Consider the following 13,212-nt stretch of genomic DNA (forward strand, 5'->3'; position numbering starts at 1 on the left):
TTATATGAGTTAAATTACTGTCCGCTCCTGAATAACATGCAGCAGCGTTTTAAGAGATGGTCATCAATGCGTCATTCCTGGTTGCGAAAGATGTCCCTCTTTAAGAGGGACATCCTCTTTAGATTCCTCTATATTTTTCAAAATATTCAGATTAGGATCACATGTTTATTTTTCCGATCTGCCCGTTCCATATTACTTACGTTTATTTGGTCGAGAGCTTCAGCAAGACTTCGGTATGATTCCTGGTAAGGAGGAGAGACACTGGGGGAGTAGGTCTGCCTCACCTGGAACTATACTATAGAGCAGTACTACTACACAAATTGGTTCAATCATGGTCCTTTCAAGCTGTGGGTCACTCTTGAGTCGAATTTATCACCAGTACCATTAACCTCTCTTCCATGGCTGCTTCCAACGGAGCAGCCGCCTTCCTCACAGCTAACACTCCTGCTTTCCTCGCTTTTATATGCCGGGATAAGGCTATTGCTTCATATAGTATATCTTTGCGCCCGGGGCCTCTTACCCTGATTTTGGGGAATCCAGTTTTTCCCCAGGGCAGTGCAATAACGGTTTCTTATGCTAGCAACCACCACAACCAGCTCCTATCTTATATGCAATCACCTTGAAGGGCTTGAATCCTCTGAGTGAGCCTAGCTCTCCATCTAGCGTTGGACGAGGAGACTGGCTTCACTATTTCCAACTACATCCATGGTATGACATGTCTAGGGAGCTGAGTCTGTCTGACCAAAATGTTTACATACCCTTTCCAAAATATACGGAATCCTCCTGGCTCATACATTTCCTCACTGTCCCTTTTATATCCGAGACTGGGTGTGAGAACTAGGCATTACATTTGCTGAGGAATAGGATAAAGTATTTTTTCTTATATTTAAGTCAACCTTTGCTTCCCACTCGCAAGAAATAAACTATAAAATCATAACCAGATGGTATCGCTGCCCGGCACTATTAAATAAAATCAATCCCTCTATACCAGAGCTATGTTGGAGATGTGGCAATCCTGGTGGTACACATCTACACATATTGTGGTTTTGCCCGGCAATAAAATCATACTGGTCCGCCATATTCCGTCTGAGCCACTTGATCACTGGTAAGAACTGGCCAGAGACCCCAGAGGTTGCCCTCTTATCTTTGATTCCAGGATCAATTACGTCTATCAAAAAGGAAATATTTAGATTTTTGCTGGCGGCATGTAGAGCTCTGATACCAAGATATTGGAAATCATCAGAAATACCAACAATACGGGAATGGGTTGCAGAAGTGAACCACACCATATGCATGGAAGAGATGGTAGCCTCAGCTAATGAAAATGATTCTAAGTTTAGGGAGTTATAGACCCCATGGGTGTAGTTTCTTGAATCTCCTATACTCTTATCCTTTATGAGTCAATAGACCTGGGCTCCCCTTCATGACTGGCACACTGTCTTGGGCTAGATAACATGAATTATTAGTTAGCTAAAAGCTTATGTATAGTTCTATATATGTAAAGGCACAGATACAAAACCATTCCTCCTCTATAATAATAAACTAGGAATGGTGGCTTGGCCGTCTCCCCTATTGGGCGCCATTTATTCCCCCCCTCCCCTGCCCTTTTTTTTTTTTTTTCTTTTTCTATCCTAATCTAGACCCCCCTCCCCAAATGTGTTGGATGAGATTGTTTTGTTAATGCTTTATTATATTATAACTATACAACTCAACGTAGATTGCTGCCATATGTCGTGTCAATGTGTTGACATTTTTACCTTTGGCGATTAGCCTCTAGTAGAGTCAACGATATGAATAAGAATTATTGATGTTATAACACTGCATTCTCCAACAACAATAAAAATCCATTAAAAATAAAAAGTAATCACACACATTTTATAAACAGACATCCATCTGCTTACCATTGATACAATATTATACGATACTGAAATAATTTTGAACAATATGTGAACTCTTTATTTTTTGTTGTACCAAATTAGTTCATTTTAAAAATTTATTTAAATTAGATTACATGATAGCAAATAATTTTTTGTGACTGATGCATAATAATATCTTGAGTAACACTTGTCCAACGAAAGTCTTCAGTTTAGAACAATAAGATTGTGCGAATGCTTTAAGAAAAAAAAAAAAAAAAAATTAAAATTTTGTGCATTGAATACTAATATATTGTATTATTATTGAATAATAATACAATATATTAAATAAGTAAAAATTTATAAAAATAATAAACATATTATTAGTGTTGCATCTTAAAGTTTAAGCCTTTTTCTTCATTGATATATACAGTTAAAGTAGACTTGAACTCAAAAAAAGTGAAGATTTGGTATGCTATAAGCGACATGGTATCGTACCTAAGCAGTACTCTTTAAAACTGTACCTTTTGCCCTCAATTTTGAAAAATAGCAGCTCACTTCCTGGTATATGTGTGTGCCTGGGCACTTTTATGTCTTCAGACTAATAGCTGTATGTCTACAGTGTGAATCTTAGAAAACTGCCTTTCACTGCTAGTTTTAGAAGATTTGGAGTGAAATTTGGTGATGTCAGCACTGTGCTGTTCACTGTTGTCCATGTTGAAGGCTCTGACATGGGGAAAGGAAGCAAAGCCCTACCTATAACAAAAAGGCTACCTCTGAACAGAAACATAGTGCAAAGCAAGGCATAGTAGGTTAGTAATAGGGAATGATTCGGCAAAAAAGAAAGCAGGTGCCGCCTAAAGAGCAACAGTTGTTATGTGAAGAACAGAGGTCAATATCAGTCTTGTGGATCATAGCTGCTGGGAAGTACTCATGGGAGAGTATAACATATAAAAAGCAGCAAGAGTTCCTAGGAGCACTTAAATCCACAACATTTGTCTCAAGAAGGCTTACTAGCTGGATGTGGGCAGCTTCTCCCATTGAGCTACGGCTTATCACCGGCACCCCTCGGTTCTGGACTATTGTGGTCACATACAGTGGCAGATCAGCTCCTCTCAGTTGCGTCACCATCCAGTCCAACTGCCCTTACCATCGCTGCAACCCGCCATCCATCTAGACACATCCGGGGCGGCTCTCAGTGGAGCACTCATGAAGGTTAGCTGATGTTAATACACATCTCTGGCACTTGTTTGATCAAGCGTTTCCCTTTTAATTCAATAAACTACAAGTTTTTATATGACTTTGGTGTGGCTCACATAATCATTGATCCCTCCACCAATTATAAGCCTTCTTGAGACAAATGGGGAATGATTGGCTACCCTCAACCTACTTTTCTTTGGGAACAGCTTCCAGATTTTAGTTCCCCTTTAAAATATATGTATGAGAGTTGTTTTACCTACCAAAGGATTGACATTATTGTTCAGCCAGTCCTAATATTTACTTGGCCCTGTGTCTTTATACAGCCAAAAAGCATCATATTTGCACGTAATATCATAAGTATTTTTCATGATCTCACCAGGGAAAAGGTAATTCAAATTGATTAACAATATGCATACAAGTTTTAAAAGTACACTGTCAAGGAGAGGCAAAATTGTTTAGACATCAGCCTATGCGGCTGCATTCCAATTAGTCCAGTTTCCCGCTGGACACTCTAGAGCCTTTGTATGTATCTCAAATATCCTGAGACAAGATATGTGAAAAATATCGGAAAATAGGTAATAACTCATAATTCTTTATTATCCATATGATGTTTATTGACGTAACTGGATGCAGTGCACCCCCTCAAGGGTGGGAGTAACTGGGATGCCCCCACCCTGCTCAACCAGGCACACTCAATCCCCACAGTCACCCCAGAGCCAGAAAACAGTCCAGTACCCTGTCCCTGTTATCTATTGAGGGATTAGAACCCGGAAGAGATTGGGTAAATTATTGGATGCCCACTTAACTTCAAACAAACCTCAGGGACAACTTTTCCTATATACAGTCTATATACACCCCACTGCTTCCTCCAGCACTCACTTTAGTAGCTAAGGCCCATTACAGGCAGGGACTCGCAGCCCCTATACTTGAAGATAGGGAGACACAGCTTGCACTTTCCCAGCACTTCCTCTCTGTGGTCACTGATCCCAGCACCACCTCTTAAGGCACTGTGAGCCCACCTGACTGCAGCTGCCCCTTTCAAAAGCCCTCCTGGCTAACTTCACCACAGTCCTCCCAGACTGAAACTCTCTCCACAGTCCTTCCAGACTGAACACTCACCAGCCCACCTGGCTGACTTCTCAGGAGATCGTGCTGACCTGCTCCTGCTGTCCTCTCACCATCTTCCACCCAACTGCCCCTGCTGGCATGACTCATGCCTATTTATGAAGTGCATACTGCCTTCCAACCCCTTTTTGCTGAGGATTGGTCAAGAACCTCATAAATATGCCAAACAGCTCATCTAAGCCTCCACCCACTACATCTGGAAGCTTCTCCAAGGTTCCAGAAAACAGGGGGAGGCACCAGAGATGCTGCTTGCTGAGTCATCCAGCCTGCCTGAGCCACTCAACCATGATACAGATTCAACCCAGGCCTGGCTCTCAGCCAAACCAATTTACCTACACTAACTGCTAACTATACACATTAGCACACTAGCTAGAGGGTGCTACATGGGTATGACACCATAGACAGCACATGGAATGGAAAGAACACAAGAATGGAGAAAACTGAGACAAGGAACTTAGAGATTTAAGAATCATCAACATAAAGTGATATTTGAATAGAAATTATTCGATCAGCATTATATAGATAAAGAAGATAAGGGGTCAGAGAGTACAAGCTTTTAGTACACTAAAAGAAGAGAGTGAAAGGTGGGGGGGGGGGGGGGGGGCTTGAGAGTTTATCCAGAACGTAGGAGGAAATCCAAGAAGGTGCAAGAACTTTGTTTCCTAAGGAGGAGAAAGTCTGGAGTACCACAGAATGGTCAGTCATGCCAGATTCAGAGTTAAAGAAGATTCGGAGAGAAGCCAGATTAGTTGACCTTAGATTTTGCAGTTAGGGATCATTAGCAACTTTGAAAAAAAATTGCTAAAAAAACAAAACTATAATCTTTCTTTATTAATACAAATACCCACCTTTTGCCAGATCTCAGAAGCTCAAAACCTTCATTTATTTTAGTAAAAGGCAAAGTATGAGTCACCAAACCATCCAAGTCAAATTTTCCTGCAATGTAGTCAGAAACCAACTGGGGGGCAGAGTCCATACTTTTAAAACCTAAAAAATGGAAGAGAGAAAGTCAGAGACATCAGGTAAATGTATTGATTAGGAATGACAGTAGAAGACTACAGTATTTTAAAGGACAAGAGCATTTTCAATAGAAAAATCACAACCCCATTCTATGCTCACAAGAAATCTTCCTGCATTTCATGGCCTGTTTAGGAAAGTGTCTGTCAACCTTGCAACTTGGCACCCTGATTCCTACTCTCCACTTAAAACAAGCTAAGAATAGCTCTAGCCACAGGCAATAATGGCAAACCAGTCTTCCAGCCCTTGCGTTGAGATGAATATGAGGGTAAACATTCAATTTTTCACACACTGTCCTTACAGTAGTCACTGCATGCAGCAAGATTTAACTAAGTGAATATTAAAAATCAGCCTATAAAAAATTGGAAAAAAAGCCACATGTAAAATTAAGAATGAAACATAAATTAGACAATATGTAAATATAAATTGAAGCTGTTAGCATCTACACAGTGTCTCCATGCATCCTCAATGAATAAATTATACTGTATGTTATCTTTCGCGCTCAGGCTCATGATTATTTCAGGCTTGCAGGACTGGTAAGCTGTACTGTAGCCTCTTTCATACCTATATGTATGCATGCCACGCATTTTTAGTACGTTTTACATGCATTTTTGCATATAAAAAAAAAAAAGTGCATGAGCTTTTTCTTTAATTATCACTACAATGCAGATGCCACTAAATACAGTTTTTTTTGCAGTTTGCTATTGTATTGATATTCTATACCAAATGTGAAAACAAGGCTTTAACCACTTCAGCCCCAGAAGGTTTTATCCCCTTCATGACCAGGCCATTTTTTGCGATACGGCACTGCGTTACTTTAACTGACAATTGCGTGGTCGTGCAAGGCTGTACCCAAATAAAATTAATGTTTTTTATTTCCCACAAATAGAGCTTTCATTCAGTGTTATTTGATCACCTCTGCCGTTTTTATTTTATACGCTATAAACAAAAAAAGACAGACAATTTAAAAAAAAAAAACAATATTTTTTTACTTTCTGCTATAAAACATACCAAATAAAAAATGTCAAAAATCTAATTTCTTCATCAATTTAGGCCAATATATATTCTGCTACATATTTTTGGTAAAAAAATCCCAATAAGTGTATATTGATTGGTTTGCGCAAAAGCTAAAGCGTCTACAAACTATGGGATATTTTTATGGAATTTTTGCTTTTTTTTTTTTACTAGTAATGGCGGAAATCAGTGACTTATAGCTGGACTGCAACATTGCAGCGGACAAATCAGTGGACAATAAGTGACACTTTTGACACTTTTTTGGGGACCAGTGACCCTAATACAGTGATCAGTGCTAAAAATATGCACTGTACTAATGACACTGGTAGGGAAGGGGTTAACATCAGGGGCAATAAAAGGGTTAAATGTGTCCCTAGGGGGTGCTTTCTAACTGTGTGGAGGGTGCTTGTACTGTAAGAAGACAGAGATCCACCAGACCCGCTGATTGGCTCCCGCAGTGTCTAATCACAGTGGGAGCGGGTCGCTGGCGGCATGCGTGCGTGACCCAGACCTGGAAAAAAAATGTACAGGTGCGTGATTTTGCACTAAAGGGCCGCCCTGGGGCAGTATATGTACACAGGGCAGTCCTTAAGTGGTTAAACTTTAAAAAAAAAACCTCATACTTCTGTGCCTGCCACCTTAGGTACTACACCTTGTTTAATCATCAAAGGCCCATTTAGGCTCCATTCACAATTGTTTGACTTGTTATGGGACTTTGGACACATAAAGTTAATAATAATAATAATAATAATAATAGTTGAAGTTGAATGGCAAGTAACAGCTAATGTGTTTCAATGGAAGCTGTTCAAATCTATGAGACTTAAAGTTACAGTGAGTTTAAAAAGGTTTCTGCACAACTTTGATGCAACTCTCAGGGGGTTTGAGTGCCATAGACTGCAATGTATAGTCTCAAAAGTCGCATGAAAGTAGCATCTTAATGTTATCAATGCGACAGTTGTGCTGTAAAAGTCAACAGCCAGAGTGGCATCAAAGTTGCAATGCAAAGTCGCATGACTTTGGAGTCGCAAAGTGTGAATAGAGCCTTAGCATTTTGGTACATTTTTGCCTGATGCCTTTCCCATTGTATTCAATGGAAACACATCAAAATCATGTTGATGTTTTTTAATGTGTGTTGCAATGCACATCAAGGTGTGCCATAATACATGTCAACACTTGCTGATGTGCTTTGCAAAAGCATGTTGTCATGCAATGCTGTGCTTTAAAGCATGTTACAACATGCATTGACATGTCTTTTTTATACGCTTTCATTGTTTTCATTAGAAAATGTCTCACCCAAAAAGACACAGATGTGAATCCAGCCTAAATGTTAAACAAAAAAACCCAAAATGCTTTAGGGCTGGTTCACACCACAAAAACGCAGTCCAGATTCTTTCCGGAGCTGAAAATTCCCAAGACGTTGCTAAGCGAGGCCCGGCTATTACTTTTTACATCCGCCATCACAGGAGTGAGCTCTCAAGCTCTGATCTCAGAGCTACTGCATCAGGGGAAAATGCATGTCAGTGGGTTTGAGAAAAAGCTTACTCCTGTGATGGTGGCCATGACCAGTAATAGCCAAGCCTCTCTTAGCAATGTCCTAGCAACTCACTGGGAAGTTTCAGATCAGGTTCTTGGCTTACACCTATAACAAGGGTATTGTTTAATTCTGGTCAAAACTGAACAGCTTGTTTTCACCACAGACATCCCTTATCTGCATAGCAGATGCATAGAACTATGCCTTTAAATCTTCTTTTCTAGGCCCCCAGAACTAAACGAGTAGTTAACACTTGCAATGCGGGACAGCCCATCTGCAAGGAAGATTTTTCATGTTTCCCAGGGTTGGGCTTTAAAGAAAACATGATATTCAATTATATATTAAAGTGTCATCACAGTACTTCAACAACGTAAAAGAGAAGCAGACATTTCATTAGCTTTTTATAGTAAAATGTACCTCCGTATAGAGAGCTTTTCCACGTGCGTCCTGTGAGGAGAAGCAAAGGAGGAAACGTAAGCGTTGCATCATAGGCAGCTACACCTATTACCACACTGGTTCCATATCCTGGATGAGTACACTCCAGTGCTGCTTTCTAATTCAAAGGGAAAATGAAATCAGAAAAAATATGTCAGTACTTGCGAAATAAATGTTAAACAGTTATAGTCTGGTTTTAAGGGAGATCTGTCATTAGAACATGGAGGCTTCTATTACTGCCCATTTCTTTTAAAGGTACTACCTGTCATGTTGACCCTCTTTCTTCAATACTGGTGTAGCACCCTCTAGTTTGTGCTACTAGAAGTGAGTGTAGGAAAAAGCATTTATCTGGCCCAGGGACAAACCTGAGTCACTGAATCTGGTCAGGGATATTAGAGGCCAGGGCTGGATGACTCATCCTGGCAGCTCTCTGGTGCCTCCCCCTGTTTCTAGAACGTTAGAGAACATTCTAGAAGATAGTGGGTGGAAGCTAGTAGGGGTTGCCTTGAATATTTATGGACTTACAGCCAATCCCCAGGTCTGGTTCTGGCAGGAGAGTGAGGAAGCCATTAAATAGACATGAGCCATGCCAGCAGGGGAGTCGGTGGAAGATGGAGAAGCAGTGCTGAGGAGAGGCTGTTTTGGCCCTTGAGGGTTGGAGCTCTGGATAGCTGGCCTGGAAGGATCCCACCCCAAGAGGTAGTTGGAGGGATGCATGCTGGAGAGAGCAAGCAGAGACAGCGAGTAGATCAGCACGGTGCAGGGACAAGGGGAGAGAGACTGTCACTTTTAACAGTGCTGTCTTGCAGCTAGGTGGGCTTGTAGCAGGCAGGTGGGCTGGGAGTCTTCTGCAGTGGTAGAACAGGGCTCAGTGTCTACAGGAAGGCAGAAGGGCTTTCTGTTCACTCCACAATGTACTAAATTATCCACACAGCGACGGGATGTTCCTAGCCTGTAATGGGCTGTTGCTGAATTGACAAGACAGTTAATTCCACCAGAGTGATCAGTAGGTGTTGTGTATAGTTAACCAAGTTTGTGCAGGAGGAAGAAAGAAGAGGGTCTTCGACTAAATAAGGAGGAAATTGTCCCGTTTGTTCTGTGTTCTGGACATTTTTCAAGTTGTGCATCCCATAATTCCCTACCCCATCCAAGTTATCATCCCCTAATAAAACATCAAAACCATCCAAGGACTGATTTCTGTGTATGAGTGAATGAAGGAAATGCTAAGTGACTGTGTAGCAGTGGGGGCCCGAACATCAGCAACTCCTGCGGGGGGTAGTGCTACACATGTAAATATTCCAGAACATTTAATCAGATAATGACATTTGTGAAAGCCAGTTGGGTCAGCATAACAGCCAGGCAACTAGCATATTTATAACAAGGTCAGCAGTAGCCGCCCTCACATTTCTTAGGTTTGTTTTAACAGAATAAGTATAACAATGAAATGTTAAAAATATTATTGAAGCAGATCATAAAAGACAATGATAAAGGAGATCTCTTTTTTTTCTCCTACAGCCATGCATGCAGTTGTGGGCGGGGGCACTTGCCTTAAACGCGAGAACACCTTTCGCCATGATCGTGCTCATCACGCGGTCACGTGAGAATCAAACATTAAGGCAGTTCCTTGACTTAGAGATGAGCCATGTCACTGTGTGCAATAATAAAATTACAGGGTTCCTCTGAAATTGCTGCCCGGTGTCACTATACACCTTAGCTTGATGTATGTGGCATTTAGGAGGGACACCGCTGACCCCGTGCCCTCTCCACCAGTCCAGCGTACTTCTGCCACTTCTCAGTGACAGAATGGGGTCCTGCTGTGCACATACCACGGACCTCACACATGCACTTGTTAACTCCTTCCTTCCCATACCATGCGACTAGGCTATGGGGCTCAGTCCTGATTGCTGTAGGAAATTGACCGTTTGGGAGGGAGCCAGATCACAGACCCCTTCACTACTGCAGGACCCATCACCTACACCAGGTACCACACAACTTGCTGCAATGCACCTTACACTAGCACTTGGCATTTCTCCTTCTGCTTGTCTTGCCTTTTGTAGTGACTTTGATTCATACCCCACATGTGCTTTACTGGCCCTAGTCCTAGCATATGCCAGGAGCCATCATGCACCCCTTTAAGAAACTTCAGACTGGGCTTAGAATAGTTGATGCAACTTTCACTTGAATCATCTACATAGTATAGTCCAACATGAACAAGAACTTTAGAATGTCCCTAACTATCCCTAGCAGGCTGCCCAGGCATACCTTCATAATGCAGTAGTCCATGTAAGGCATTCCCCAGAACTAGCAGATCTCTGTAATCCCGGTGCCTCCACCTCTGCAGCAATCACATCAGGGAACGAACCCTAAACCTCAGCCTTCCCCCTTTTATAATACCGGGCAGATAGGCTGGGACCAAAAAGCCTGGGAGCAGCAAAGCACAGCCTTAACCCCTTTCCAGCCTGGGTCACCACTGGCTGGCGAGAAAACTGTGGGCAAACCGCTGCGGAAAATAGGCACGGCCTATTTAGCATTATTTCAATTAAGTTTCAATTAAATCAGAACTAAACTCATTGATTTAACAGTTTCAAAAAACAGTTCCTGGCATGCTAGGTATGCTAACTGTCACATTTGCTTGTGCTCTCAAGCGAATTTTCAAACCATCAAATGGCTGATGTCATAACAAATCACATGTGCAACACCATGGAAGTTACAGATCAAACAGACGCTAAGATGGCAGCTTCTCTGCCTGAAAACAATATGGTGGTTTAGTTATACTTTAAGTACCATTATAGCACTGGGAGATGTAATTTAAGGCAGAACAGATCTGAAGGATCATTTTCTGTTAGGTGAACTAAGGCATTACACAATGACAGGCCCAAGGCTCCTACTGCAAAGCTTTTTTTTGTAATAAAGAAGACAAGTTTTATTACTGTACATGTTAATTAACGTTGGCTTAAGTATACTTATAGACAGCCATTAAGGATTTATGATATGGGCCATTCATTTCAACACAGTCACTGCTTGAGCCTCTTGAACTGTTTGAAGGCTTCTGGTTCCAAAAGAGCTCTGTAAGGGACAACCATTGTTCTTTTCCTCCTGTCATCCATTGCTGAAGGCTGCATGCATGTGCGCTTTATAGTAGAAAACACCAGCGCTCAAAGGGTTAAAAAGGCAGTCCACAGTTCATAAAAAATTATTTAAAAAATGAATACGTTTATTCAAAGAGATGGCAAATAATGGCAAATAATAAAAAAAAGCGGTCTTATTCACTTGCGGTTAAGATAAGAAAAGAGGGGGTGGCTTACTTAATCTCCGGCAGTCCACTGAGCAACGAGGAGTTGTACTGAACACTCAAAAACTGTTCCTCCACAATGGAGGGAGGAGGGGAGAGAGGGATCAGTAGCTGGAAGATAACTCAGCTGTCAGTAATACTGCTGGGTTCGGGTGTAATCCCAGGAGAGCCTGCTCACACACGTGCCGCCAACCAACCAGCGTGTAAGGGGGTGGACACTGCAGCCGCACACGGCGGGATGAAGCAGAGGAGCTCCGTCTCATGAGTGTCGGTGACGTCAGTCCAGCTGAGACACTGACTCAAGGAAGGGGAAGACCTGGCGTGACTGGGATGGATCAGCTGAGGGATCGCTCCTAAGCACGCAGTCTGGTCCGATGCTGCCCCAATGTTAGTGGATTAGCTCCTTCACATACAGTGTGTTCCGATGCTGTGGCAGGGTTAGTGGATCGGCTCCATCATATGCAGCACAGTCCCATGTAATGGCATATACTATGGGAATGTATAGCTTGCTGGAGAGTTGAGGCTGGCACGCTGGAGAGGCTGTGCAGAGCTGTACAACACTGTCAGAAGTTGCCAGGGGGTGGGAGTCAAAAACTAGATGATTATAAAGACTTTGTAAATAAAACAATGATAATGTAAATTTTGCCTTGACGACACGTTTCGCACACCAGTGCTTTGTCATAGTCAAGGAAAAAGGCAACTGAGGGGGTTTAAATAATCTAAATGGGCGGTTACATCCATACCGAGCTGAGGGGTGGGATAAAACTAACCACTGATATTAACCCCTCATTGCTCAGAGGATAATAGTGTCATAAATTCAACACCTGCCTACTAAACAATATAAATACAAAAAAAAGGGGGGATCCAACAACCTATAATTAAAATAGAAGTACAAACACATGATAAAAAGGTACTATGTAAAACTGCATGTTTCTAGTTCTTCATTTAACCCTTTAGGGGCAAGTGAGTCAAACATATATATCCAGAACACCTCCCTTTTACATAAAAGGGAAAATCTCTCGTTTGTAGTAAATGTTCCTTTAGGAATAGTTTCTATCACAAAGACCTCCAGATATTTAATATCTTTATTGTGAAAACATTTAAAATGCCGGGGAACGCTATGTTCGTCGCAACCCTTGGCAATAAATCTGCAATGGTCTCCTATTCTCGCACGTAGTGCGCGAATGGTACAACCCACATAAAAGAGGCCACATGGGCACCGCAGGACATGGACCACAAAATCAGTAGAACATGTAATGAACTGCCTGATTTCATAATTCTTCCCTAAATTGGTAGTGATAATCTTGGTCCCATGGGTAATGAATTGGCAGGTTAGGCATCCTCTTTTCTTGCACTGGAAAATGCCTTTCCTGTCATTAAAATAGGACCTGATATCCAAGGGGGATCTAGTGGGTTTGTTTGATATTTTACTCAGTGCCAATAAATTTTTTATAGAAGCTAACCTGAGGTACCTCTGGTAATTCTGGAGCTAAGCATTGGTCTAACAATAAAATATTGTAGTGTTTTTTTATTATTCTGGAGACAGATTTAAATTTATCATTGGAGGTTGAAACAAACCTCATTGTATGGTTTTTGTTTGATTCCTTTCCAAAACGCTTTCCTTATGGGGGGGAGGGTTCATGTTGGACCGAAAAGCTTCATTAGCTCACATGGATATTCTTTTTCTTTAAACTGTTTTGTCATCAGAGCCCCTTGTTCTATATAATCCTCCACTCTCAAACAGT

The 13,212-nt window shown here is 41.6% G+C and overlaps 1 protein-coding gene across 1 annotated transcript in view; it reads right to left on the minus strand.

The window, feature by feature from the left end:
* Positions 1-1,930: 1,930 nt before the first annotated feature.
* LOC141110112 (alcohol dehydrogenase 1-like) overlaps positions 1,931-13,212 on the minus strand; it is a 46,140-nt gene continuing 34,858 nt past the window's right edge. Inside the window, exons 7-9 of the mRNA XM_073601331.1 lie at positions 8,158-8,293; positions 5,027-5,165; positions 1,931-2,111 (exon numbers count right to left, since the gene is read on the minus strand). Coding sequence (XP_073457432.1) covers positions 2,087-2,111; positions 5,027-5,165; positions 8,158-8,293 — 300 coding nt within the window. The 3' untranslated portion in view covers positions 1,931-2,086. The remainder of the gene's footprint in view (positions 2,112-5,026; positions 5,166-8,157; positions 8,294-13,212) is intronic.

Source organism: Aquarana catesbeiana, linkage group LG01, assembly GCF_042186555.1.
Source record: "Aquarana catesbeiana isolate 2022-GZ linkage group LG01, ASM4218655v1, whole genome shotgun sequence".
Taxonomy (NCBI): Eukaryota; Metazoa; Chordata; class Amphibia; order Anura; family Ranidae; genus Aquarana; species Aquarana catesbeiana.